A 25,827-nucleotide genomic window follows, 5' to 3' on the forward strand; every position below is an offset into this window, starting at 1 on the left:
TTGTTTTTGAAGCATATCATATAGTGTGACATCCATTTTTGCTTCTTTTGTCTTTGTTAAACTTACCCCAGCGTGTGTTACAACTTACCCCGGTAGTGGGGTAGGTTGTAACCAGGGAACACATTGCATTTGACATCAACTCACGAGGTCTGTGATATTCTTGTAGAGGATTAAATTGGTGCCATTTGTAGTGAACAAATGTGGGTACTTTTTATAAAAGTTTGAGAACTCTAGCTACAAAATTCAGTGAGTTATAGTTGCTGAAGCAAAAAGTGTTACAACCATACCCGGTCTCCCCTACAGTACTTCCACAACAATATTTCAGTGATGCTAAATAACTGCAAAATGGTGCAAAATTAGATTTTAATTTATTTAATAGTTTTTTTTATGACTTACAACAGAGTTTTCAAAGGCAGAGTGTGCAGCATAAGTATTTCGAGTGCTTTTTTTGTCCAACATCATCAGTCCTCCAAAGAATTTCTATACAACACTGGTGGAAATACATTTTACAGCTGTGTTACAATCAAAACACATTCTTAGGGAATCTTGACTCTGTGTCAGTGACTAAGTGCAACCTTCATTTATACAAGTTGGGTGAGAAAAGTGAGCATTTATTTATTTTATATATATATATATATATATATATATATATATATATATATATATATATATATATATATATATATATAAAAAACAAGAACAGAAAGATGAGGATTTTACATTGCAACAGAGGAATACATGAATTAAACTTTGGATTGCAACAGGTTGGATCCCCATTCTTAAAAGTGCCATGGTGGGAACCACAAAGTGTTCCATGACAAGCACGACGACAATAAAATATTCCCTAATGGCGATGGAAATAAAAGGAATGTCATCAGTCAGTCAACATTCAAGATCTCACTTTCATGATAGTACGATTACAATCCCTGACTGGAACTGCGAAGCATAAGTGTTGTAGACATTTGTGTGACTGCAGGAAGGCATTATTTTAAAAGTTGCAGTTAAGTTTCACTTTAGTTATTTGTAAGTGTGAGTCACAGTTAGTACACATTTGGAGTTCATAGAGATGTCTACGATATAGGTGCATTACAGAGCTGAATGAACATCTTGATGCATCAGAGTGCAGACACCAAAAGGAAAATTGTACATGATTGTACACAAGTATTTGGTGGTTAATGTAAGTGCACCAAAATGATGTTAATGCAGCAGTTTCTTTTTAGGAGGGTACAAAAGGCAAAAGTGATTTATGCTGTTTGATGTGGTACTGTAGCAGAGGACTACAGCGAGAGTGTAAGGCTTCTGAGATATCTTGTGAAGTATGGAGAAACAGAAAAGTGTCTCTTCTACATTTATATAACATAGGAACTATTATAATGTATTTTCTATGCCTAACATTTATATATGGTTCGTACGTTGCGTTGGAACAAACACTGATATTCTATTTTCATCAGACAGGACAGTGGCCACAAATATAATACACATGGCAAAAATGCAAACATTTTCAGAACCAAACAGTTACATTTCATATCAACAAATGTTATCTTTGAAAAGTCAATGCATCATTATCCAGCATCAGCTTCAAAACAAACTGTCAAGCATAAAGGACCCAAAACTTTTGACTTTGATTATGTAACTGTAAGGCCGTTTACAAATTTTGGATACAGATAAATTCCTCTGAAACATCTCGTCACAAAAATCACGCAAAAGTGTTGAGAGATTGAGGATGTGTTTCACTTGCTCCTTGTTCTATACAGTGTTTTTTCCTCTTCCACGCTTCTGTGAAGTTATGATCTTGTGATTCAAGCTGAATCCGCCCTTTTTGAGAACTAATACAATGGAGGGATGAGGCGTTATCAGATCATATTTTCACAGCAAAGCTCAAATATACAGAAAACTAAACTGCCACAGCTGCAGACCACCTACAAACTCCCTTAGCGTGTGGTATTGTAGTGCTGACACAAAAAGAAACTGAGGTAGGCAAGAAAACAATCAAATGCTTGACCACCATATTGTCTTTGTGTAGATGTACGTACCAAAAAGATTAACGACGATTCAAAAGGATGTGACAATAAAAAGCGACTAGCAGTAGGAGAATGTTGTCAGTGTTCTTACTCTAATGGATTCATTCAAGTGTAAAGATGATGCGCTATCAGAACTAATTGGAGCCAGTTAAGAATGAGATCCATGCAGGCCTGCAGTCCAGCTGCGGCGCTGGTGACAGCATGCAGTATGCCTGTTATAGTTTGCATAATTTAGTGTGCGTTCAGGGCTTTTCTTGCGGTGCCTTGAGGTGAAAGGGTGCAGAGACGAAAGGGTCTACAGCGCTCACTTCTGGGGTCCAGGAGTGAAGAGGTCCAACAGGGACTGATGCCACAGAGGCTTGCTTGGTCACATTAGACACTACTCTGTGAGATGCTACTGGCTGCTGGGGCACGGGTCCCTCAAAGTGTCGGGAATATTTGGCCAGAGCTTGGGGACGGAACGGTTGTTGGGCAACTTGACCCAACGCACCTTGGTCGGAGGTTACAGCATGAACCCCAGCTGCGTGAGGAAATGAGGTCTTGGGCTGAGCTCCTGCAGCCTCCTTCCTTTTTCCAAAGGGAGCCTGAGAGAATACATCGAGCTGCTGCTGAGCTGAAAGGAGAGCATGCGGAAATGGAGCATTTGCAAACACGTCGCCCACGTCTTCTTGCCCAATCCGAAAAGGGGCTTTTGCGAAAACATCCACAGCAACTTCTGCCCCCTTCGCTGGCTCATGTACATGCTGATGTACATACTGGGAATGATTGTGAGCAAAGGTGCTTGGAGTAAGTTGATGGAAGGTAGTAGATGGTTGTGTTGGTGCTGCGCTGGAGTGTGGTGATGAGTGGAGGGCTAACTGAGGTCCTTGTTCTTCTTCATCCTCAGAGTCCAGCAGCAGAGGTCTGGAGCCGCTGCAGTCATGGGCATCTACATGACTCTCAATGGCTCCCTCATCCTGCTGCTCTACCGTATGAGCTTCCTTTTCCTCATCTTCGTCGCTGGAGTGCACACACCCCTCGTTTGTTTGAGGATCTCCCATTGGAGGTTCAGACTCTTGTCCCTCAGCAAGCACAGAGTAGCCATTACTCTCCCCTTGCATATCTGTGTTAGAGAGCAGAGATAGAGGAAACCATATCAGAGGCAAACAAAAACATTTGACAGTATAAATATTGTAACATGAAACTTTACCATCTGAGGTCCAGGCGCCCATTTATCTACCAGACCATCAAACCTCAGTCACAAACATGACATACTATATGATCGATGGATCATCTGTAACCACTGAAGAATCAACGATAACGACCCAACAGTGAGAAACCAGCACAAGACTTACAACAATACAGACACATTCTACTCTGAACAAGTCACATAATACAGACAGATGACTAGCCAGCTCTACCGTTACAACATCAAATAACCTTGTTTCCACAAATTAGTTTCAGCAGAGCTGCAGCATCCTCAACCTCCAAAAACAGTGCCTCGTGTTAGGGGAAACAGTCACAGCAGTTATGCTTTTAGTAAGAATTAATTGTGTAGAGGGAGCTCAGAGGGAGTCAGTAGGTCTGTGGAAACAAGGACAAAGAGCCTTCACAGAAAAATTAGAGGTAATTAGGTATAGACAGGTTTGCACAGATGAGCACAGACAGATCAGTCTTACCTCAGCAGAGTAGACAGCAGCTGTTAACTGGCAGTTCTTGGGGAGATGTTAGTTGCAGCCATTAGAGGAAAACAGCAGTGTTTGTTTTGTTTTACATCTTGGATAATGTCCTTCATCACGTATCTGTTTTAAACTATCCACAGCCCATTTCACATTGTTGCACTCCAGAGTTAATCAAACTGAACAATGGCCTACAGATCATCAGAGACTGCTCACGTAATCATGTGAAACAACAGCTATCAATTCCTCATTATACAGTTTAGTCTATTTGTGGTACAAGCCCTTTATCAAGGTCCCTGGCCTGGAATCACACCAGCAGTGAACAGTAACATGATTTTAAAACACATGTCTACCAACATCCAGGAACTACTGAGACATAACAGGGTGAGACAAAAGGAATAGACAGGGAAACCCAGAAAACACTGGAATAGTCCTTTAAAGCTTGTAAGGACAACTGTACAGACAGACAAGTGTCTGCTGATGCTTGCACCAAGTGGTGCAAACGTATTTCTATAGTGTAAGGCAATCGCTAAATAATACTGAAATTTGAGCAGATACCATCAAGTCACATCAGAGTGTCTGTAATCTAGAAGGAAAAAACTCTGCTAATTAAAACAATGAAAACGGAAGAGCCAATCTTCAGACTGTCAATAAAGTCAGATGGCTCTTTTGCCCTTCCGAGTAAAAATCAAATAATATGACCCATTCACATTAATGACTTTTATTCAGTGTCTCTCTTTTGAACCTTAATTCATAAAAATAGAAGTACACACTCCACAATAGTCCTGCTTTGACATATGGACATTTGCCGAATCATGTCAAACATTTTGATGTAATCAAAGTCATTTTTATACTTGCCACCATATCAACCCAACAACAAGTACACTGGTTTCACATGGCAACACAGGTAAAACTCTACGGCCAAGGCTATAACTCTACAGGATACAGCACTGTAGTGTCTGATAAGAACATGAAGCATTATTGTAGGATTGCATAGATTAGCCACAAAAATGCAAATGACTTAACTGAACTATGAGATGTAAAGAAAAAAGTATATTTTTATAACCATGCTAATTCTTACAGTATTGTTGATGTTTATGACCTTTACAATATGTCATAGTGGAGGGAGGAGGAGAAGAAGTGTACCGTTTATTGTTTTCTATATACATATCTAAGGTGACATTTATAAAAAGAGACTAATGCCTATACGCAATCCACCTTCCTTGGTTAGAGAAAAGCCTGAATGAAAGGTAATACTTGGTGGGATTTTGAGATCAAAGATGTAATGAAAAGTCAGTTGTGTTTTTCAAGTCACAAAAGCCTTTCTTATGATCATCAGCCTAATGAAATAACAGCTATCATAGGTGAGAGGTGCTACAGAGATATCAGGAAATAAATTCCGTCATTAGCTCTGTTTTGCTGCCTGTTAAATACAAATCTATCTCAGTCAACTTACAAGTACCAGTATTATGTAAAGAACCGCGGTTGAGAAAAAAAAAATACTACCAAATCAGGTAAGTCATAAGCACTTTGTTTCATTAATTGATGACGACGCCTAAAAACAAAAGCACGAGCTGAATGCTTGACGTGAATGGAGAGAAAAGACAGAGGGACTTTGGACAGAGGAAAGGGTGAACATCTTTGCACTCTTAAATACAGCTTCATATGTAAATATTTTTTAAATCTATATATCATTATACATTTTACATATTTCATAATGGTTGCAGTTTATACATTCATTCTAAAGCATTATCAATAAATTGCCACATGTAATCATACCATGATAGATGACATGCCTTAAAATATTACACACACACACACACACACGTACACACACAACAAAATCTACTTTTACCAGTGCTAATGAGAAAATAAATGTATAGTGATTTTATGTACATATAAAGGAGTTTTCTCTCCATTTCTCCGGATGCTGAGATGAAGTCAACATTGGCCAAGTGACCTCTACATATCTGGTAAGAAAAGGTTGGCTAGATAAGACAGGGAGTACGTCAATGGGAGAGGGAGGTTTTCATTTAAAGCTTATTTGTTAGCACAAAACCTACACAAAATAACACAATGAAATCTACATTGTACCTCCCTCTCTATAACAGTGGTATGCTGCTAAAAATCTGCTCATCTTCACTGACCCTGAAAGCAGACAGACACACGCCAAACACAGCAAAATAATAAAGACTGTCCTTTTAGCTTTGGCATGGCTACAGGTCAAATTATTTGATTCCCTTTCGTTTCCGCTGTGCTTATCTTGACAATGAGTCAAATACATGACCCTACACAGAAACACATGTAATTATAAAATGCACACATAATATTAATGGTCTTATAAAGTGTTGTAGATAATGCTGCCAGTGAAAGCATCCTGCCATGGTAATGGAGCTGAATTAATCACCCATGTTAACACTGACTTCACCAGATTCAGGATTTAGACATCACCACAAGCGAATGATTTACAGGTGTAGTTTTAGGAGGAATAACACCCTGCGTGGTGACAATATACAGTTATGCTGAAGCTACGGCTTTTCCTACATTACATCCTACTACATTAGCTTAGATAAATAGCTGTAAAAACATGGCCACTGGTCTATATGGGAACAGAGCACAGAATTAAATTGATTTGACTTCCTAAGGTGGCGCAGACTGTCTCCTTTCCCAGTACAGTAAACCACAACAGTTTAAGGACTCTGTAAAAACTGCCCAAAGCTGAAGTTTTCTTCTTTACAAACTGGTTCAATCAGTGCAAACAGCTCTCAGGGGTTTCCTCCAGGGTGCGTCTTTGTTTGGTCAATAGTTTAGTTCAAAGTGTTCACAGGAGACATTATCCTGGAGGTCAAAAGCATTTTGACTCCTCACACTTTAGTCAGACCCCTGACACAAATGAGCATGCCTGAAGGTGGCGTGTTTAAATAAAGCTTCAACCCTGAACAAGTACACAGAGTGAACACGATGCAGCTGTGATCAAGCAGAAACGTGCGTACGATGGAAGGTGACCACCATGGCAGTGCACTCAATGAGGGATATTAATGCAAGTATGAGGAAAGCATGAGGAAGACCATGACGTAGCCGGGACAGAAGCAGACGATATGCTCAGCCATTAATGAAAAGGTTTTTACCAGCGTGGGAATGTCAACGGCCAGCAGATTTATATGAAACCAGCTTATCAGGCAACTAGAGATGGAGTTGAGGCCAAGGAGGCACATAAAAAGAAAGATTCCACTGCACCAATCTATGCTGGCTCCTCCATTTAACTTCAAAAAGGTGCTACATTAAGTGCCTCTGCTTCCCCATCTCTATCCCCCCACCCTCCCTTCCCTTTGTTAGGATTGCACACTGCCCCTTCGACCTCTCCCACCCCCTCTAGAGGTCGATGAGCTGATCCACCAGCAGAAGGGAGCGGGCCAAGTTGGGGATGTTGGACTCTGAACTGCCACTGTTGCTGCGCGAGTGACCACCTGAAACGTGGCAGAAAGAGAGAGAGACAGAGAAAGAGATGGACATGGAAGAGCCGAGGGAGATCGTGAAAAAAAAAAACAGGCAAAAAAGAATAAGTAACAGCAACAGAGATTGTATGGAGAAATTAAGAGCGAGAATTTGATGGAGATTAAGGGAAAATGATGGTACAGCAGAGAGATGCATGAACGGGGGGCAGAAAGAGAAAGAGAAACAGGCAGAGAGTGAGCTGGGATAATCTTTATACAGCTGCATCATTACAGGGGAAGAGTAAGGGAATGTAACTTTAACATGAGGAGATTTTCAAGATAAACTACAAAGAGCCAAACACCTGCAAGGCGAAGATAACTGGCTGTGTAACATTAGAAACAAAAGAGGGAAAGATGTCTAATGTGAGAGCTTGATGGGATAAAAAGCCTTAATGTGACAAGCACACCCATACAAAACTACTCACATCAGTAGTCACAGGAAACAGCTGGTAACTGAATTAGGGGCTAAGTCATTCATCTTTTTGGCTCATATTCTGGGCTTCAGCAGGTGTGAGTGCTCATCTCGGGATTCTGTTAACCTTACCTTGATTTGAGTTTTTGGAGATGAGCACAGGAATAGGGTCAAACTCGTCGTCATTGCCCTTCTCCCCACACGACATGAGGAAAGCAGAGTCTGCGGTGAAGGAAGAGGAAGTGAAGGAATGATGGAGGGGGGGAAAAAGTTAACTCAGCGAAAGAAAAGAGCAAAAAGAAAGGAGGATGCAAGTAGATTAAAAATAGATGGAGTCAGGGCAGTCACAGTATTTAAAAGCCATGCATTTTAGGTGGCTTTTGGCTCATCTACAAATGAGTCAAGGGTCTGTGAAGCGGTCATTCAGTGCATCTAATTCAATTTCTATATCACGTGTCAATTTGTTTTCTGTTTGAACTGGCCCTCCTGTTTTTGGAAGGATCTGTAGTCTGTGATGGTTTCATGGGCCGAGACACCCAGCAGACATGAAGCCAGCTGAGGGGTGCTGCAAAGGGGGAGGTCTTACCAGAAGCAGTCTGGCCAGGCGGCAGCTCCTCCAGACAGGATCCAGAGCCGGAGCCCGGAGGAGCAGAGGAGCAGGTGGAGGAGGAAGAGGAAGGGAGACCAGAAACAGACTGGCTTCCATGAGGAGAAGTATGAGATAACAGATCGCAACCCAGCAGAGAGTCCTCTCCAGTGAGAGAGTCTGAGACAAGATGAAGCAAAGCCAGAGGGACAAGGGGTTACAGATTGTTAGCTTAAGGAGCTGAGGAAAATGCATTTGGTTAATAAGACAGTTCACTGTTTTATCTCTGGAAGCATACAATCATCAGCTTCAAAAGGAAACTCTTGGTGGAAATTGCATTTAAAACGTACACCAAAGTTAGGGACAGGAGCTACAATACCAAAACCTACACGTTTCATAATATTACAGAACGATGTAGACTGTGGGTGGATTTTAGGCAAAATAAGCATCGATGATGAAAAATGTGTTACGTTTTCTCATTGAATAGGCTGCTTCACACCCTAGAATACCTCAGGGTCATGGTACACCTCACTGCTCTACACTACAGCAACTGTTCCAGTTACTAAAGTTAGCTGCCAGAAAGAGCAACAGGCCGAAATGATGTAGCTGTTTTGTCAGTGATAAATCTGTTTGATGAATGCAGTTGTAAAAATCCCTCAAAAAAATAAAATAAATAAATAACTCCGGTCAAGATAATATCAAAAGGTGACAACGGGATCATGACCACAGCTAGAAACAATTATTCCTTGTTGAAAGAGCTGCAAAGAACGAGGGTAAGATTTCCTATTCTGTGGTCCAGGATGCTAACCTGGCATGCTGGCAGGGATGAGCTCTGGCTGGCCTGAATGTCGCTGGGCCTGGGGGGCTTCCAAACCAGGAATCAGTGAATCCACACACACATCTGCCTTCGCTACATGGAGAAGAGCAAGTGGGAAAAGGGGTAATACAAAGAGATCAGTATTAGCAAAAATTGCCTTAGTAGGGATAACATTGATGAAGACCTTCTTTACTCTTTCCCCCAGTGGGCCTTTCTGACTTCATGATGATGTGAGTGAAAGAGGAGAAGGAAGGCAAGGAAGACACATGCAGAGCAGACGGGGAATTTTAGGGCAAGGCAGGGGACAAAAACAGAGCTAGTACCATTGGTGGAGCTCTCTGCAGAACTACTGAAGGGGTCAGCCAGGGTTAAGAGGTCGGGGAGCAGCAGAGAATTTTCAGGGGACTTCAGTCCCTCAATCAGCTTCTCTGTGAGCAAGCCAGGGAGTGACGATGGAGAGAGGTAATGGACAGATGGGCAAGAGAGAAAAACAGGCGATGAGGGAGGATTTCGCATACAAATCCAAATAAGGAACAGAAAAATTGAAGTGAGAGGAAAATATTAAATCCGGACAAAATAAACAAGCATAATTACAGTTTGGTAAAATTTATAATATGGTAGATATCAAGTTGCTGAAATTTGTTTTGGGACAAAATATTTTTAGGAAAACACATGAAAAGATGATTACTGCACTGTGCGAACATTTCAAGGTAATTTTACATAAAAATGACACCAACATCAGGTGACTTGCAACGTCAATGAAACCATAATAAAATCCTAAAATTATTGTATGATTTGTTAGTTTCTTTAGTTCTGCCCACCACAACCACACACTCCAAAACCAGTAAGATGAGTAATACATCACATTTAAAAGGACAAAACTCAGCATTATCCTTTACCAGTAGAATTATATTAAATAGTTACTGCAGAAAACATTGAGAATTATTCAAGCTCTTGAAGTACAAACTACAACACCAAACATTTTACCATATAAAACGAGCCACAGCAATCACTGAGTTTCTTCACAGTGCTCATAGATTGCCCCAATGTCACTGTCCACATGTCAACCCTCTTACAATGCAGACAAATCTTTGTTAAGTTGGCTTTACCAGAAGCTTTACCATTTAAAACGTTATTTTCTTTCAATGATGCACCTTTATTATTATAAAAAAGTACTGGTTTGATTAAGCTAAAATACAGTCCATGCATGAAACAATAAACTACTAACTCTTCACTGCAGCTCATACTTACTGGAAACTGTTATGGGGCAAAATGGGGTCTTAGACAAGGAATGTGTTGGCTAGAAAATGGCACAGCAGATGTGACCTTTTGCCTCCTTCACTATAGGAGAGAGGCCAAAGCTGATGAGAAGCTTTTTATAAATCCCAAAAAGCTCATTTTTACAGTAAAGTCAATACAGAACATATGTAATATTAAAAATGATACACAGTACGCTGTAACAAGGATGCTGCTCAGCGGGGGCTCTCTGCTCTATCAGCAGAAGTCTGACTGTGTTTGCTTGTGTGCATCCTATTTGACTGAGCGATTCAGAGAGACTGAAAGAGACAGCTTAGGGTGGGTGGAGAAGATTAACCACACCCTGATTATGTAATAGCCTCAACATTTTTATCCTTTCATTCCAGGCAACTACACAAAGGAGGTTGCACAGCTAAGCGTGCACTTCCAAAAGAGCTAAAGGCTAAACTGAGGTAAACATAAAGGGCTGGGTCATCACTTTAACAAGGCAACATGCTTAACTTTCTCTTGTTCTTAGTGCCACTAGTAAGCAGGCTCCTCCAGCAGTAAGGCAATCCAATTAACAAAAGGAGAATTTGTCCTTCGCGTTGCCAGGCAACAGCGAAAGCACAGATCTGCAAATGAGATGCGATCTAGCTGTAGCTATGGTCTCTATTCATGGAAGCTGACAAGGACCCACTGTGAGGCTGCCTGCTATGTCAACAAGATAAGACGTGTACAAATCCAAACCACAAAACTAGCACTCATAAACTAACACCTGGGACGTGTGATATCCAGGAAACTACTTCAGTAAATAAAAAAAAGTGACTCATAAGCTCTTTAAATCTATTTGTTCAAGAACCTAAGGTCCGACAGAATCAAAGACACATCTCGTTCTATGTCATGTTGTGACAAGAAAATTACCTGTGGTGTCAGAGAGGGAGACGGTATTAAAAGGGTCTTGGGCAGTCAACAACGCTGAACCTGCACTCATGACGTCTGCAGATCTTTCATCTTAACATTGCACAGTAAATAAAGATGGAAGACAACAAATGAAGGAACATGACAGCAGGAATAACAGAATAAGAGAGTAGGTGAGAGTTGGGGATAGAGAAGACATAAGCTAACTTTTATGACAACTCTAGACATTGGTCAAGACAGCAACACATACAGTTCCAGCTAAACGGTTGAATTTCACCTCTCTCAATATGGAATTGTTGCATGTAGATATTAAGAGAAATGTCCATTTGATGGCTGATATATTGCTCAAAGAGAAGCATCCTGGGATATAATGTATGCAAAGCAATGAGACATCATACTGAGAAGAATTAGGCAAGGCCTTACCTGGGAAAGCATTGAGCCCTGGAATGAGATTTTCACTGGAGCCTGTGACCTTCTCTCCTGGTGCAGCAGCTGCGCAGATACAATCATTTTTAGATCCCACAACTATTTACCAATGCTGCACATGTAAGTATGCTGTGAGCAAGTTGAACTTACTATCAGATAGCTTTGCAAAGTCTTTGTTAAGCAGCTCCTCTGCTGTTAGCTTGGAGAAGTTATCATCCCCAAAGGGGTTCCAGCTGGGCTGAGTGTTGGGTGCAGTAAGGGCAGCTTGGGCATCACCATCACCTGGATGATACACACTTTGCTGGGACGAGCAGGGGGAGCCAGAAGGAGTGGTGCTAGCCGATCTGCAGTACACAGAGGTGTAAACATAAACAAGGGTGGTGCACAGTGAAATGCGATCATGGGTATTAAAGCTGTGGGCACTGGTCTACTGATGTATGCAAATAAGAGTGAGTGAACAGAGTTATTTAAAGACTGAATCGACTGATTCTTCTTAAGTTGGATTCTCTGGGTTGTAAAAGGGTCTTTTATATGAATGGACTGTCTATTGCCCTTCTCAGCTCACTCAGTGTCATGAAAGCACAGTCCATCCTCAGATCACTGAAGGGAGTCAATTCTGCTCACTTGGATTTGTTGAGGCTGGCCTCAGCTGCGGCTGCCTGGAGTAGCAGGGTGGACTTGCTGACTGGGACCCCAAACACGGCACTGTGAGTGACATCGCTCAGGATGCGTCTGTGGCCACTCTTAGTGGGCATCTTTGGCGACGAGGGGGGTGTCAATGACCCGACTTTGTGAATCCCTCGGCCAGATGACTTTAGGGAACAGGAAAAGACACAGAGGAGGAAATATAAGGGAAAATGTCCTTCAAGCCAACAGAGAATTTCTGTTTAGTGCATAAAGAGAAATAAAGAAATTAGAAAAAAAACCAAGCATGCAAGATCCACCGGAAAAGAAAATCTGAAATAGAAGACTGATTATAAATTCCTTGAAACAACAAAAGAGAAAACTGTTATAGAAAAGGGAAGAAATGACACCTCATTAATCAAGGGTTAACTGAAACAAAATAGGTAGGGTGATAGTTGAAAGAAGCAGTTCAGAATGCAACACTAAATGATTTGGTTATCACATGATTTACACAGTATCTAACTGCAGCAATGTATTTCCAAAAGACGCATTTTAGCTATCACAGTGTCACATTCAAGATTATTATTAAGTGAGACCATTCCTGCCTTCCCTTTGCCCCAGTAGTGGAAAAGTAAAAAAAATCAGATGTGATTGGTTAGAGACGAGCTAGTAATCAACTCCCTTTCTCAGAACAGCAGCAGACAGCAGCAGGAGTAGGATGTTACCAAAACCTCTGGGTCAGCTGCAGGACCAATGACTGCAGACTCAGGGATGGGGGTCAGATGAGAAGCTGCTGTTTCATGTACTGGGGCTACATGATGCTGCTGCTGGTGTTGCAGTTGCAGGGTAACAACTGGAGGAACAGGCTTAGCTTTGGACTGCGGCAGGGAAGACACCTGAGACGCTGTTTGCTGTTGTTGCTGCTGCTGCTGCTGCTGGTGGTGGAAGCTCTGTACCAGTAGATGCTACATAGGAATACCACACAGCCAAGCATGAGGAAAGCCCTGTTGTCATGATTTATAGCTCTCTGACAAGTGTAGCAGCCTTTTATAGCATATTTTTCAGAGTTCATGATCTACCTTTTTGACAGTGCACAATGGAAAACAAGAGAAAATATAGGAAAGATGTGGTGAAACAGACACAATTTAGGTTATAATAAAAGTATTTTGTCCCTTAAACAGGCCAGCTCAGGCTAAAAACAGTAACAGAGGGAATAATCAGCAGTTTCACAGTCTGTTCATGGATGTTTAAATTCAAATTAAAGCATTATATTATATCACAGTAGTTGATTTTACAGTCTGGACCACAAGATGAACAGACAAACAACATAGCAGTGTTTGTATGTTTAAGATTATGGCTCATTACCAGCTCAGTACAGCAATGTGTGTGTGGTATCACATTGTGTTTGATACTGCATGAATAGTGATGTTGTCAACTGAAGCAGGACTAGCTGAACAAACAGATAATCCAAACTGTGTCTGTGGTCACTCACAGCTAATCAAAATAAATCGCCTGCAAGTGTTGCCAAGTACGCTCTGTTTTGCAAATGGTCCATTACACAAGTCAACATATAGGTCCTTTCAACCGTGAAGACTTCTCTAGGACCAGGAAGGACGTCTATACACCACTGTCAACATCAGTCAGCATCCATGAGTGAGATTTACTAAATGTTTTCTTGTTGTTCTGCCAGGATGCCTACCTGCTGGTTACTCTGTGGGCTTAAGAAGGCTGTGGCTTGCTGCTGCTTCATGAGGAGCTGCTGATGCTGTGGTGTAGCCTGTGGCTGCATGTTGGGTGTCTGAGCTGACTGTGGTGTAGCCTGTGCTGCAAGAGCCTGTTGGACAGGTTGGACAGCAGCTGCAGCTGTAGCTGGGACACTGATACCAACACCTGGAGGAAGGAGAATGCAAAAAACAGACATTTTATGGTGACCTAAAGAATGCCATCACAGATTCTTGTTTTCATCAAACTGTCAAGCAGTTGAAAGTTATTAAATGCAGTATATATGTGTTTGTGTGCAAGTATTTGTGTAATTGTATGCCTCCTTTAATGTCAAAAGGACCCTCAAATTAGAAAAATGAAAAGAGTATTTCAATAACTGGAATTATTTGGGCAAGCTAATGCTTTCGGCCCAATCTCCACTTCCCTCTGAGACAGAAACAAGGAAATACTACACTATATTCTAAAGTAACAATTCCTGCATTTATTTACTAGAAATAATTTAGTATAGCTAAATGAATAAATAAATATATTTGTTATTTTCTCTATTAGTGTTTTTTTCCTTTTTTTTTCTTCAAGACATTCATTTAATCCCCAAACACGACCCAGCAAATTACTGAGTTACAAGTGCAAAATAAAACAAACGAGTACACTGCTGTAATTAATGTGACACCACCATCTATTCTGTCTTTGGGCTGCAAATGGATTGCATTGTTAAAGTATGGATGTCACAGGACTCATAAAAAGACAATTAAAAGCCTTTTAACAACGGGCTAATCGACCCATTAGGAATACAAGCCCTAGACAAGGTTTAGAGTCAAATTCTTGAGCAGTTCACTATCATGAATCAATACAAGATGTCACTTTGAATAAAGCAATACAAGGACAACTTCCACGATAAGCAAAGTCCCTTATTACCCAAGTAAGACTGGTCTTAACTCTTACACACAGAAGTATCAAAGAGCTACTTATACCTATGGCCTGGGGTGCTCCTGCGGACACATTGGGTCTCTTTCGTGGAGTGAGAGCTGGCTGAATGGGGAGAATGCCTGATATCGGCTGGGGCTGAGCCTGGCCAGCTTTGGGCCGTTGTCGAGGTGCAATTGAGGTTTCTGTGGTAGGAATGGGGTCTGTGAGCCTGAAGGAAAGAAAAGAGAAAACTGATGGTAATGTAGATGTTTCTTACAATGCTAACACTCAAATGCTTTGCTTTTCACTCACCTGGCTTTGGTTTGACTCTTTTTGGCCACTGCTTCACTGGCTCTGATAGGCTCAGGAAGTTTTGCAGGAATAGGTGAATTCTACAACATTAAGGGGATTTGCAATTTTCATTTGAGTTTACATTTCAGTGAAGAAAACATTGACTCCAGTATCAATTTGCAGCTTCCATGAATGCATCTTCATTACCTAATGTCATAATACTTAAAGGCGTGAAAGGTGTGAGGTCAGAAATTTGGACCAAGTGCTGAGCTAACTTGTAAATGTATCTGACAAGGGAAAGATGTATGAAGGGCAGCCAACTGGCAGCCAACAAAAGCTAGAAGGATAGCTTTTCTCCCATATCACTGTCCTAGATTACTTTGCTAAGAAAGCAACAAGAGAACTGAAACCACTGTACATCAGATACATATAAATATATCACAAATCCTGCATTTTCCCATCTCAAATTCCTGCCATTCTTCTTTCCATGGTGACTTACATTTACATTTGGGACTGGACACTCTCGTCGAGCCAGTTTAAAGGCAAAGTAGGATATTTGGTAGATGTCTGGTCTTATATCTGGGTCAGGTTCCAGCATGTATCCTGGGAAATAAACAAACAAAGGATGTTAAGTTTGCTACAGAAATATGACAATTCACATTCAAACTTACAGTAACTGCACATATGCAGGATGTGCATGCTGTATGTAGGTCAGTGTATATATTCTGGGGAACAGGGTTACTCACTGATGAGACAGTGCATGTCCTGGGAGTAGCGAGAGTTGTCTGGGATAGTAAAAGTTCCATCACAGATAGCCACTTGGCTCTCCCCAAAAGGAAGTGTGAAGTAGCACAGCTTATAGAGTAGACAGCCCATGGCCTGTACAGGCAAGAGAATCAGTACACTTCATGTAAATGTCTCTGTCATGTGATCATACAGGCATCATTATGGTAATGAACACAGTCCCTCTCACCCAAATGTCAGCCTTTGTCGTGATCATCTTTCCACCATAGAGGTTGACCATCTCTGGAGCGCGGTACGACAGAGTAGTGTATCTGGTAAGATTTGAGAGCAGACCATTGAGCTTCAGATTTTTAATAAGAGAAAGGAGAGAAGGTATGAAGAGCTCAGAAAACTCACTTTTTAATTTCCTCCTCCACGACTGGCACCCCTTCTGTCTGAGGGTTTTGGAAGCGATTAGTGGCACTTCCAAAATCACAGAGCACATAGTGTCCACGGTCGTGCAGAAGAATATTTTCCACCTACATGAGGAAGACAAGATGAGTCCTGTCAGAACTGAGAGTATATGAGATAAACAACACTGTCACAATCAATTACTTGCAAATAATTGGCGCGGCCAGCAATTAGCTAGGCTAATGCAATGGGAAGTTCATGCATAATGGGAAATGAATTAAGACTTGCCTTGAGATCTCGATGGATGATTGGACTCTTGCACTGATGGAGGCGAGCGAGCGCCTCGCATGTATCACAAAAGATCTGTAACACCTCGGCTTCAGTGAAGCCCGTCTGTAACCGCTGGTTCATTAGGTTAACCACCTGCCCGCCTGCATAAAACAAACAGTTCAACTAAAAGTCTATGAAATGTCAGCTGATGCCAAGGTAACACTGTATCTATCGAATGGTTATGGGATGTAACTTTATGAATGGTGTTTTATTTTTGGTCAGTTTGAATCTGTGAGAAATACTTGCTTTTTAAAATCAATGGTCATAACAATTACCTATACCTTATTATAAACACAAAGCACTGCATTGCCATTGCTGCTTATACACATAATGTATTGAAATGTAAAATACATTTTCTAAAGTGGTATGTCTATTTAAAATAAAGTTTACACAAAATAGCTGTTCTCTGTAAACTATATTCTACAGTGGCATCAACAGCTACAGCTTTCTATAAATAACACCACTCAGTTATACAGTATATCGACTGAAACTGAAGTTACATTGACCGTGAAAGCTATCAGTTGAATATTTGCCTTCGAACAGCTGTGAGGAGCAGAGGGTAATGGAGCTTTGAATTCAACAGGAACAGAAAGGGAATGGGGGCTGGGCCCATTTACCTCGACAGAAGTCCATTAAGATTAGGACTTCCCACACATCGCCAGCCCCAACAGCAGTTATGCTTGAGTCCAGGAAACCAACTATGTTTTTGTTGCCCACTAGGTCCCTCTGTGTAAACAAACAGAGGGAAATTACCAATGACAATGGAGATAAAGCTTTCAGAGATTTCACAGTCCTAAAAGCTTTCATAGATTTTACACTTCTAAAACACTTGGCTTAACAAATTATATAAAACATCCATGTCAACTGTTCAGTCTATTTTTATCTGTAGAGACATGCTGATTCTCTGCCAAAGGTCTGGAAGTAATGACGATAACCATCCAGCAATAGTCATGCCACCCAGGGAGTGGCTGCAGGAACTGCTTAGTTTCACTTACATTAAGGACTCAAAGGATGGGCAAAGGAGCTTAGATGGCAACAGGCAAATTAAACATTTCAAGTGTTAAAGGGCCATTAATTAAATCACTTCTCTTACCATCACTATCCCTGGGTCAAAGAGTATTTTCAGATAATTTTCAGTGTTTGTACTTCCGTATGTCTCTGTGTGATGGTAAGTTACACACTTGCAACATTTTACTTGATGTCGTTAATCTTGGCCATTTTGCACTGCAAGCAGGTTAACATTAACGCACGCAGTCTGCTCTTACAACACATATTCTAGTACTGTCAAAGAGAAAATGCTGCACTCAGCCGTTAGTTACTGGACTGTCTTACTCACCATAATCTGTATCTCAAGTTTGCAGACCTGCAGATCATGTTCGTTGTTGACATACATCCTTTTGAGTGCACAACGTAGGCCTTGGTGGGTCCGCACCAAAAACACTATGGCAAAACCTCCTGCAAATGAGTTGAGAGAAAGATAAGGAGAAAGGAGAATGAGCACATACAAATTTCAAAGTACAACACCAACTACATACACTGTAATCCATATTTACAATGTCAAAATATCCTGTTCCTCTGCATTTTTGTACTTGTAGCTAACAGTGGCAATACCATTCATGTTGTCATACTGGTTTTTAACATAAGCTTTTCAATGATATTAAAAACTGGATAATTTCACTTTTTAGTTCAGCCACTGTCAGTTGCTGATATTCTGTAGTTCTCCACTCAGTGTATCTCACTCAAGTGTTTCTGACAGTGCCTTCAAACCAAATGTCCCTCAGCTGTACTCTGACCCTGACAGATGAGGTATATATTAATACTGGCAGCTAATGAGGCTGACTCATGGAATAGCAGGATTGGCTTTTGCTAACTAATCGATACATGTATGTATTTCATATTATCTTAGTGATGAAGTAAGAAAAACAGTCCTTCAAGGGAATACTGTATGTGATGACGCAATGGCCGGCTGGCTGGCATACTGGTAAGAGGCGCTTGAAACAGCACTGTGTGAGTCAGCAGCTGTGCCGAGGCGAAGGATGCAAGAAGCAGACAACACCGACAAGGGATAGCGACAGTAAGGGAGAGAATTCATCATCCCACCTTTGGTCACAGTGAAGCTGCCACTAGGGATGAAACGGTAACCGGTTTAATGATAAACCATGGTAAAATTCCCGACGGTTATTATTACTGTATACATTTTAATTACCATGATGGTTCCAGTACCGCTCACTATACTCACAGCAAATCCTGTCCAGCATCAACAAAAGTTAGACAGTCTCTCAGAAGCAGGCTAGTCATATTTTGGTTTTTATAAGAGAGCTGAGGGAAACTTGATTGCCAAAATTGCCTTATAGTGAATACAGGTGAGTTAACTTTTAGCTTTGGTTTGTCTCTCTGACTTTCTAACAGCTTGTAAACTGAAGCTCTCAGTGTTAGCTGCTCTTGTAAAAACGCTACAAATTGTTCTGCTGCTCTATGTGTTGTGTGTCTGCAGACTCTATTCGCTCACTGCACATAATAACGTTACGCAGTTTATCTGGCAGCTGTCAAATTAGTTGTAAAAGTGTGTGAACAGGAGAAACGCTGCAGACTCCTCTGTGTTTATGTCAGTGGTTTGGACTCATTGCAGTTACTTTCACTGTCTTCCAAACACTCAGCTGTATTCATGTAACTGTGCATGGGGTCATTGCATTCCTTGCATATTATATAAAATAACATAAAATTTAATGATAATGCACACTTAGATGGTTTTGATATGATTACAAAAAGTATTGGCTGTTATTATTTTAATGTTTATACAAACAAAATGTTAATTTTACTTGTGGTTTTCAATGTAAAATTGTTGAAATGGTTTCAGTGTGTGTATCAGCACATTTTAACAATGCCATGATAATACTGATAACCGTGATAATTTTGTCCACTATAATCGTGGTATGATATTTTCATACCATTTCACCTCTAGTATCCATGCATAGCAACGCAAACCACTGACAACCACATGGATGAATAAACATTCTTTTCAACAGAGTCAAGCCACAGTGAGATTATTCTGAAAGATTTTGTATTGGAAAATAAACCGTTTTGGTTGTACTTCACTGAATTACAGGATAGCCTATTTTCTTCACTGAGTTCTAGATATGAATGGACCTCAGCTTGCACTTGGTTCTCTCTTGATTTTATGTTGAGAGCACGTAGCAGATTTCACTGTGAAGGTCTGAATTTTGTTGTTACTGCAGCTCTTCTGCTCACAGTTTTTTTTTATCTCACAGCTTGTGTTAATGTCATGCACTGGGTTGACTCATCCTGCCAGCATTACTAAGCCAAGGACAGCTCCACGTGACTTGTCTGGGTGATGTTTGATAAAGACCGCCTTGGGCAACATTACTGTGTGCCGTATTATTTAAGAAATGAACGGAGTACAAAAATATGGGAGTCAGCAAAATGTAATCGTTTTTCATCAGGCTGGCCTAAATGGTTCAATAAATACAATAACCCTCAGACTTCTGAGGACCTGTATGTGACAGGGTGGAGCCAGGTCACAAGTTCACTAATGTCATCAGCTATAAATTCAATACTGGAAATTTCACAGTGAAGTGCAAAAATCTGCAACACAGTGCTGCACCAACAGACATGGTACTGGCTGAGTAATTACTGTCATTAAGACAGAGAAGTGATGTGCTTGAGAAGTGGGTTTAAATGAAAACAATATCAAACTAATTCAGTCTCTATCCTGAATCAGAATAGAGAGATGGGAGCACACTTCATGAGAACATGAAACACAGGTGTGTCTGTTTTTGTGTGTGTGTGTTATATGTCAGAGTTCAGACAGTTGAACCCCTACTGTCTTGCACAGTCTAATCTGAGATGCCTGTAAGGAATGAGAAGGATTAGCAGCCTTCTTACGCAACATTTAGCAGTGGTCTACAATCTCAGTAGACAAATAATTGTAAGCACAGCTACAAATAGCCTCCGCCTCTTGACGTAACTGACTGTCAGGATTATACCACTGTAGTTTATGCATACACAAGCAAATGCACAAAAAAATACACCTTTACGCACTTCCATGAATACAGTGAATAGTTATAGTGGTCTGTCACAATTTCTCATCAGTGTATTAGAACTTACATAACTACTCTCTAGGCTTTGGACTACTATGCATGTCCTCAGGACTACTATGCTGTTTATAAACATGCTCCCTGCAAGGTTACACAACAACGACAGCAAGAAATACCAGCACCAGCCTCACCTACTAGAGACAAAATTACTAGCATGGACTATCTAGTCTTAGTTGAGGAAAGTCTTTGCACAGGAAAATGTAATGACTCTGTTTTACAAATGAGTGTCATTGACTCACTGAAGCTCCATGTTGTGTAGTCTAATAGCAGGAACTGGGTACACATTGTCTGTTACAACATGTTACATTCACCTCCAGAACAGGGCTAATGTTATTAGATAGCCTAACTCTATACAGATAGAATAAAACATATCTTGTTGATAGTAAATGCAAAATGTTCCGACAACAATTTGAGAACAAATCACACATATCTGCCTGAAGCCAAAAGTCTAAAATAAAGACTACAATAATAACATGTTTCCAAGCATGAACTTTTAGGCCCGAAGCTACAAAAGCCAGTATGTCCCTCTGAATGCTTTTGTCTGTACAATGTGAAAAGTGTGTTCATTTCAGCCAATGACAACAGAGTTCAACAATGACAACAAAAGGAAAACTGGGTGGGGGGCATTTCCAAATGGAGCAGCCAGCTAACAGAAACTTAAAGCCTGGACTACAACCAAAACCATCTGAATAAATAGTCTAGTGACACTGGGGGGAGTCGTATTGCAAGCTGTAGGTTCACTGCTGGAGCAAGACAAAAATATGATCTGCAGAAAAACATTCCAACTAGGATTTGTGGAAGATTTTTAATATTGGGGAAATCATTCATTTTTACCATCTATGCAAAATTCTGAACAACTAACCAATCTCAATGTTTTCTCCTTTAAGTGAATGTCTGCATCAAGTCCAAAGTTTTTCAAGAACTGATAAGAAAACTGATAAGTCCACACTCACAGAAATAAACAAATTCTACAAACTGTTTCCACTGACATCTCATTGCAGTGTAGGGCTGAGGGTAGATGTCTAACCCATTCATAAAGCCACCATGTGGCCACACAGATGCGGCCCATCTATAGGACTGATGAATTAATCAGTCTTCTTTCATCTATTATTTAGTAACAGGCGCGCTTAGCTAACAGAGCATGGCAGACTCATTTTCTCATTGCAAAGACAAATGACCATAGGAAACCTGTACAACTCTCTCATGGAGCCTGTTTAACCGTATTCTGGTACAGACTACCTTGAAAGCAAAACATTTATCTACCTCACTCAATGAATAAGATTCACCCCCAGCTAACAAACGTGCCAGATTGTTTTAATACAGAAAGGTGTGTTATGAAATTTAGTTTTAAAGCCCCAACTTGTCAGTAGGTCATGTTTTATGTGGCTGAAAATGATATTGTTCATCCAAACATCTGAAATGTACATTTGTGATTTGGCACTCCCTTCACAAATATCAAGACAGATGAGTCAGCATGGCATTGGTCCTTTACAACAACAGAAAATCCAGTTTTACAATGTTCCTCCCAGCCTCTAAGTTAATAGTGCAGTCACGCAAAGAATAGTAAATCTGAACAACTTATAATTGTATACCACACCCTCCCCCACATTTCATATTTCATCTGTGAAATCGTCTCTTATTCCCCCCACTTTAATGATCATTACACAGAAGCAAGCAAGCTCAGGCCACAACTGAAAAGTAAAGTGAGGGCAAGTGAAGTACTTAAGAAGAGCTGCCTGCGGTGGTCACAACAGATCCAACATTGTGCCAATAAGCATGACAAATGCTATTACCATCTCTAAAAAAGGTTTTAGTGTATCATTACACTGGGGCTCTAGCTGGGCCATAACCCAACAAAAACAGGCCCACTCATTAATTAATGTTCCTTGTCTGCTCATCCTCACAACAATGTGGTGCAGTTTAGATTGTGGATCTAGTTAATCGTCTTTGTGTGACATGTTAGGCATTCATACAACAAAAAGCCACATCATTCACCTTCGGCGACAATTTCCTCGACGGTCACTTGATATCGTCCAATGGTAAAGACCCGTCCGATGAAGCTGCCACCGCCGCCGGAACCAGCGCCTCCTCCGCCGACTCCGGAGCCAGGCCCAGGGCCCACCAACTCCCGGCGAGAGTCAAAAAATTTCTTCATTTCCCACCGAGGTTAACCAAAGCACGGACAAGTCCAAAATGTATTCGTATTGTAACAACAAATATGAGTGGATATAACCAACCCCTGTTCGTCGAGGTGCCGGTGTTAACGCTGTAGCAGTTTTACAGTAATTGAATGAATGCAGCCAGCTATCTTCAAGCTAAATGCTAGCTAACTAGCTGGACCTCAAAATATTCCAAACACCTTTGTGCGACGCTCCTTTGCTAGCTCATAGTTTGAACAGCAGGCGGAGTCAAATATAGCTGAGGAAATAATAAGATATAATGTCCACACTGAAGTCACCGCTTTCCACTCTGGACCGAGAGCAGCGCTGGTTGGCTAAATTAGCCAGGTTATGAGCCCCGAAAAAACACTTGTTAGCCCTTAGCTCACTAAGCTAAGCAGCTAGGTGCGGTGACAGCTGTCAGTTGATAGACTGGCATACAGGTAGGTCCTTAGTGTCCAATGCAGCTTATTACACATCTCCGCTGATATCATCCACCCGAAATGTTACTTAGTTCACCAACTGCTCTACTCGTCTGTATTGTAGTAAAACTGACAGACCTCCACGGCTTGCGTGCGTCCAGCCGGCTGTAAGAATAAGGCTGGTCAACTAAGTTAATGACAGAGCTAACGTAGCTACAAACAGTGGATGCTAGTGACTCCTCTCCAGCTCCTCTCTGCGGACTCCCTCTGGCTGGACTTCTCTTGATGTGATTGGTCAAAAGAACAGCTACTTCCTGTAGTCTCTAGCTTTGGTCCCCAGTACAAAAACCAAATGGGCCCCACTCTTCAAATGTAACAACCTGTCCAGCTCAGTGCTGCACGGATCAGCTATAATCTCACAGGTACAGTAACTATAACCATCTTTTAGTAGTGCAATGCATGTATTGACTATTTCAAATAATATAGGAGATTAGAATTCGTTTTTTTTTTTTACCTTAAATACCTGTATGCAAGGTATCTGAGTGTTAAGGGAAACTTCACTTCTCTGCAATGAACGGCTCCTCTCTTTTTTACCACTGATCCATTTGAGAAAGCTTCCTTTTCTGTGGATAGAAATGGTACAATACAGCTTATTATGTCTTTGTTTACAATACAATACACCTGCAGTACAAGTTGTAAGATGAGGGCAGAAGGTGAGCTGCCAGCAGTAGAGAGGCTTTAGGGAGAACTCAGAATCTAATTTACAGGGATCCATATGAGGTAAGGTCTGAAGACAATGAAATATTGAATGCTGCAGAGAAATATGTGCCTACTGGCACAGCTCCACCAGGTAATATGTCTTACGTCTTAGAATATCTGTAATGATCTTCAAACAAACATTTCATATTTTGGGGATTTAAGTTGGGTTTATTTATTGTCAGAAAGTAACAAACCAAAAGTCTTGGCAGCGTTAGTTTTGGGATTGCCACATGTATCAGGAATTATATTTATGAGACAACTTTTATGGGAATCCTGCTGATCCCCGTTGTCTGTGGTGGTATTAAGCTCAAATATGACTTGAGAGTTGATAACCCATTGTGGGCAGCTGTGAACAATCCACAGTCTGTCTTTTCTTTTCTTTTCCATTTCTTTGTATGTTCTTCTTCTCTGTACTGAGATTATTATAATTCACTTTCTGCCATCTAATCTGTATCAAGAAATTGTGCTTATGTTTAAAGTTGTACTATATTGTGAGGTGCCTTGTGTACTGTTATTACTTCTTTCTTTTCCTTTTCTTTGACAAGTATAAAGGGAAGGAATATGTTAAATAAATCCTTTTCTTTCTTGCAAACCTACTGATATCGGTACTTGCAATCTTGCAGCAGAGTCAGTATGATAGGAATGTTCAACTTTATTTGCAACCCCACTGAAAAGTGCTAAAATGTGTTTTTAGTCAAAGGAATCCTGTTTGGCTTCAGTTTGCATTATCACATAAAAACAACAATGAGTAAATGAAAACCGCTCTGACACAAGAAGTCATGGGTCCCGCTCAAATATCTACAGTAATTCATGTAAACAGGGATAACAAACAATAAGAGAACAAGAATATTAAAACCCAGTAGACCTGCTTGTGTCTAACTTGAAAATCTGCCCATCAGTATTTAAACACAGGGAGTCTGTGGTGCATACACTTCTACTCTTACTGGGTTTTTTTGTTTGTTGTTTTTACATATAAAGAATGTGCATTTGTACTTTGGTGCATAGCAATAAAAATAGTAAGAGAAAGGAAAAAGAAAAAACTGTAATGCAAAAGTCAAGAATCAATCATCTAAAAGTATAAAATATAAAGAATTTGTGCAATGTCCATCCCTTTGTTGTTGCATCAATAGCCAAAATTATTAAAAATAGTCAAATTTCATCAGATGAAACATTGCACAATTTCTGAGTAAATATAAAAGATGTCTTTATGAAAGTCTGAGACTTTCTCCTGCAGGGGTCACTGTTTCATCACTAAATAAATGTGACCATGCAGACCCCAGTTGTTTTTTCACTTTCCACCAACTTAACAAAGCGTGATTCTTTGGACAAACTTTGACAAAATACTGTTCTTGCTTTTTTATGAATCTTTTTATTAATTGGTGGACAGGTTGAAATCTAAAAATAGATGATACAGTAATGGTTGATGGGACCAGCGTCAGTGTTGATAGTGTTGATTTTCAATAAGCCATTTTTTTAACATTACTCTTGAATGAGTAATAGTATGGCTCCATGAGAGAGGTTTAAAATTTCATGCAGGATGGATAGTGATAGGACTCTTTAAGTGATGGTGGTACTGAGTTCCATTGATGCGATGCTGTGAATGAAAAGACGGCCGGCTGAATGTAGTTTTTTTGAGTGGGATTGTGCAGACCCTGCTAGCTGCACCTCTGGTGCCACCTAAAGTGTTTGCAGCACAGATCATTAAGCCAGCACCAAGTACATGTGTTTTACATTTCTACTGTAAGTGGTTTACATACTTAATGCATAATGGGACTGTTTAAGAAACATGGATAT

The 25,827-nt window shown here is 40.6% G+C and overlaps 1 protein-coding gene across 12 annotated transcripts; it reads right to left on the reverse strand.

The window, feature by feature from the left end:
• Window positions 1–671: 671 nt before the first annotated feature.
• On the reverse strand, window positions 672–24,679 carry LOC119891810 (AP2-associated protein kinase 1-like). 12 transcript variants are annotated; one of them, XM_038703702.1, is made up of 22 exons: window positions 22,689–24,679; window positions 17,915–18,033; window positions 17,196–17,304; window positions 16,537–16,679; window positions 16,255–16,376; window positions 16,088–16,169; window positions 15,861–15,993; window positions 15,614–15,717; window positions 15,136–15,215; window positions 14,889–15,052; window positions 13,895–14,085; window positions 12,921–13,160; window positions 12,196–12,383; window positions 11,722–11,915; window positions 11,569–11,637; window positions 11,149–11,238; window positions 9,312–9,416; window positions 8,980–9,081; window positions 8,172–8,351; window positions 7,718–7,807; window positions 7,047–7,146; window positions 2,987–3,123 (listed from the first exon to the last, which is right to left on the reverse strand). In XM_038703702.1, the coding sequence occupies exons 1-21, from the start codon at window positions 22,846–22,848 to the stop codon at window positions 7,052–7,054; spliced, it is 2,760 nt and encodes a 919-aa protein (XP_038559630.1). In that variant the 5' UTR covers window positions 22,849–24,679; the 3' UTR covers window positions 2,987–3,123; window positions 7,047–7,051. The 12 variants fall into 12 exon arrangements, with proteins under 12 accessions (XP_038559618.1, XP_038559619.1, XP_038559621.1 ...); XM_038703690.1 differs by lacking the exon at window positions 7,047–7,146 and having other exon boundaries at window positions 672–3,123; window positions 22,689–24,676; XM_038703691.1 differs by lacking the exon at window positions 7,047–7,146 and having other exon boundaries at window positions 672–3,123; window positions 12,927–13,160; window positions 22,689–24,675.
• Between the last annotated feature and the right edge of the window lie 1,148 nt (window positions 24,680–25,827).

Source organism: Micropterus salmoides, unplaced genomic scaffold, assembly GCF_014851395.1.
Source record: "Micropterus salmoides isolate LMB-PRFRI ecotype aquatic unplaced genomic scaffold, ASM1485139v1 Ms_hic_scaffold_7, whole genome shotgun sequence".
Taxonomy (NCBI): Eukaryota; Metazoa; Chordata; class Actinopteri; order Centrarchiformes; family Centrarchidae; genus Micropterus; species Micropterus salmoides.

What these genes read in the sequence shown, in the direction of transcription:
- LOC119891810 (XM_038703690.1), bottom strand. Translation starts at nt 22,848, where the DNA reads ATGAAGAAATTTTTTGACTCTCGCCGGGAGTTGGTGGGCCCTGGGCCT. An exon ending in GCCCACAGAGTAACCAGCAG is followed by an intron (nt 13,161 to 13,894) that starts GTAGGCATCCTG and finishes ATTCCTATGTAG; the next exon opens with CATCTACTGGTACAGAGCTT. An exon ending in GCCAGCCTCAACAAATCCAA is followed by an intron (nt 11,916 to 12,195) that starts GTGAGCAGAATT and finishes TGTGTACTGCAG; the next exon opens with ATCGGCTAGCACCACTCCTT.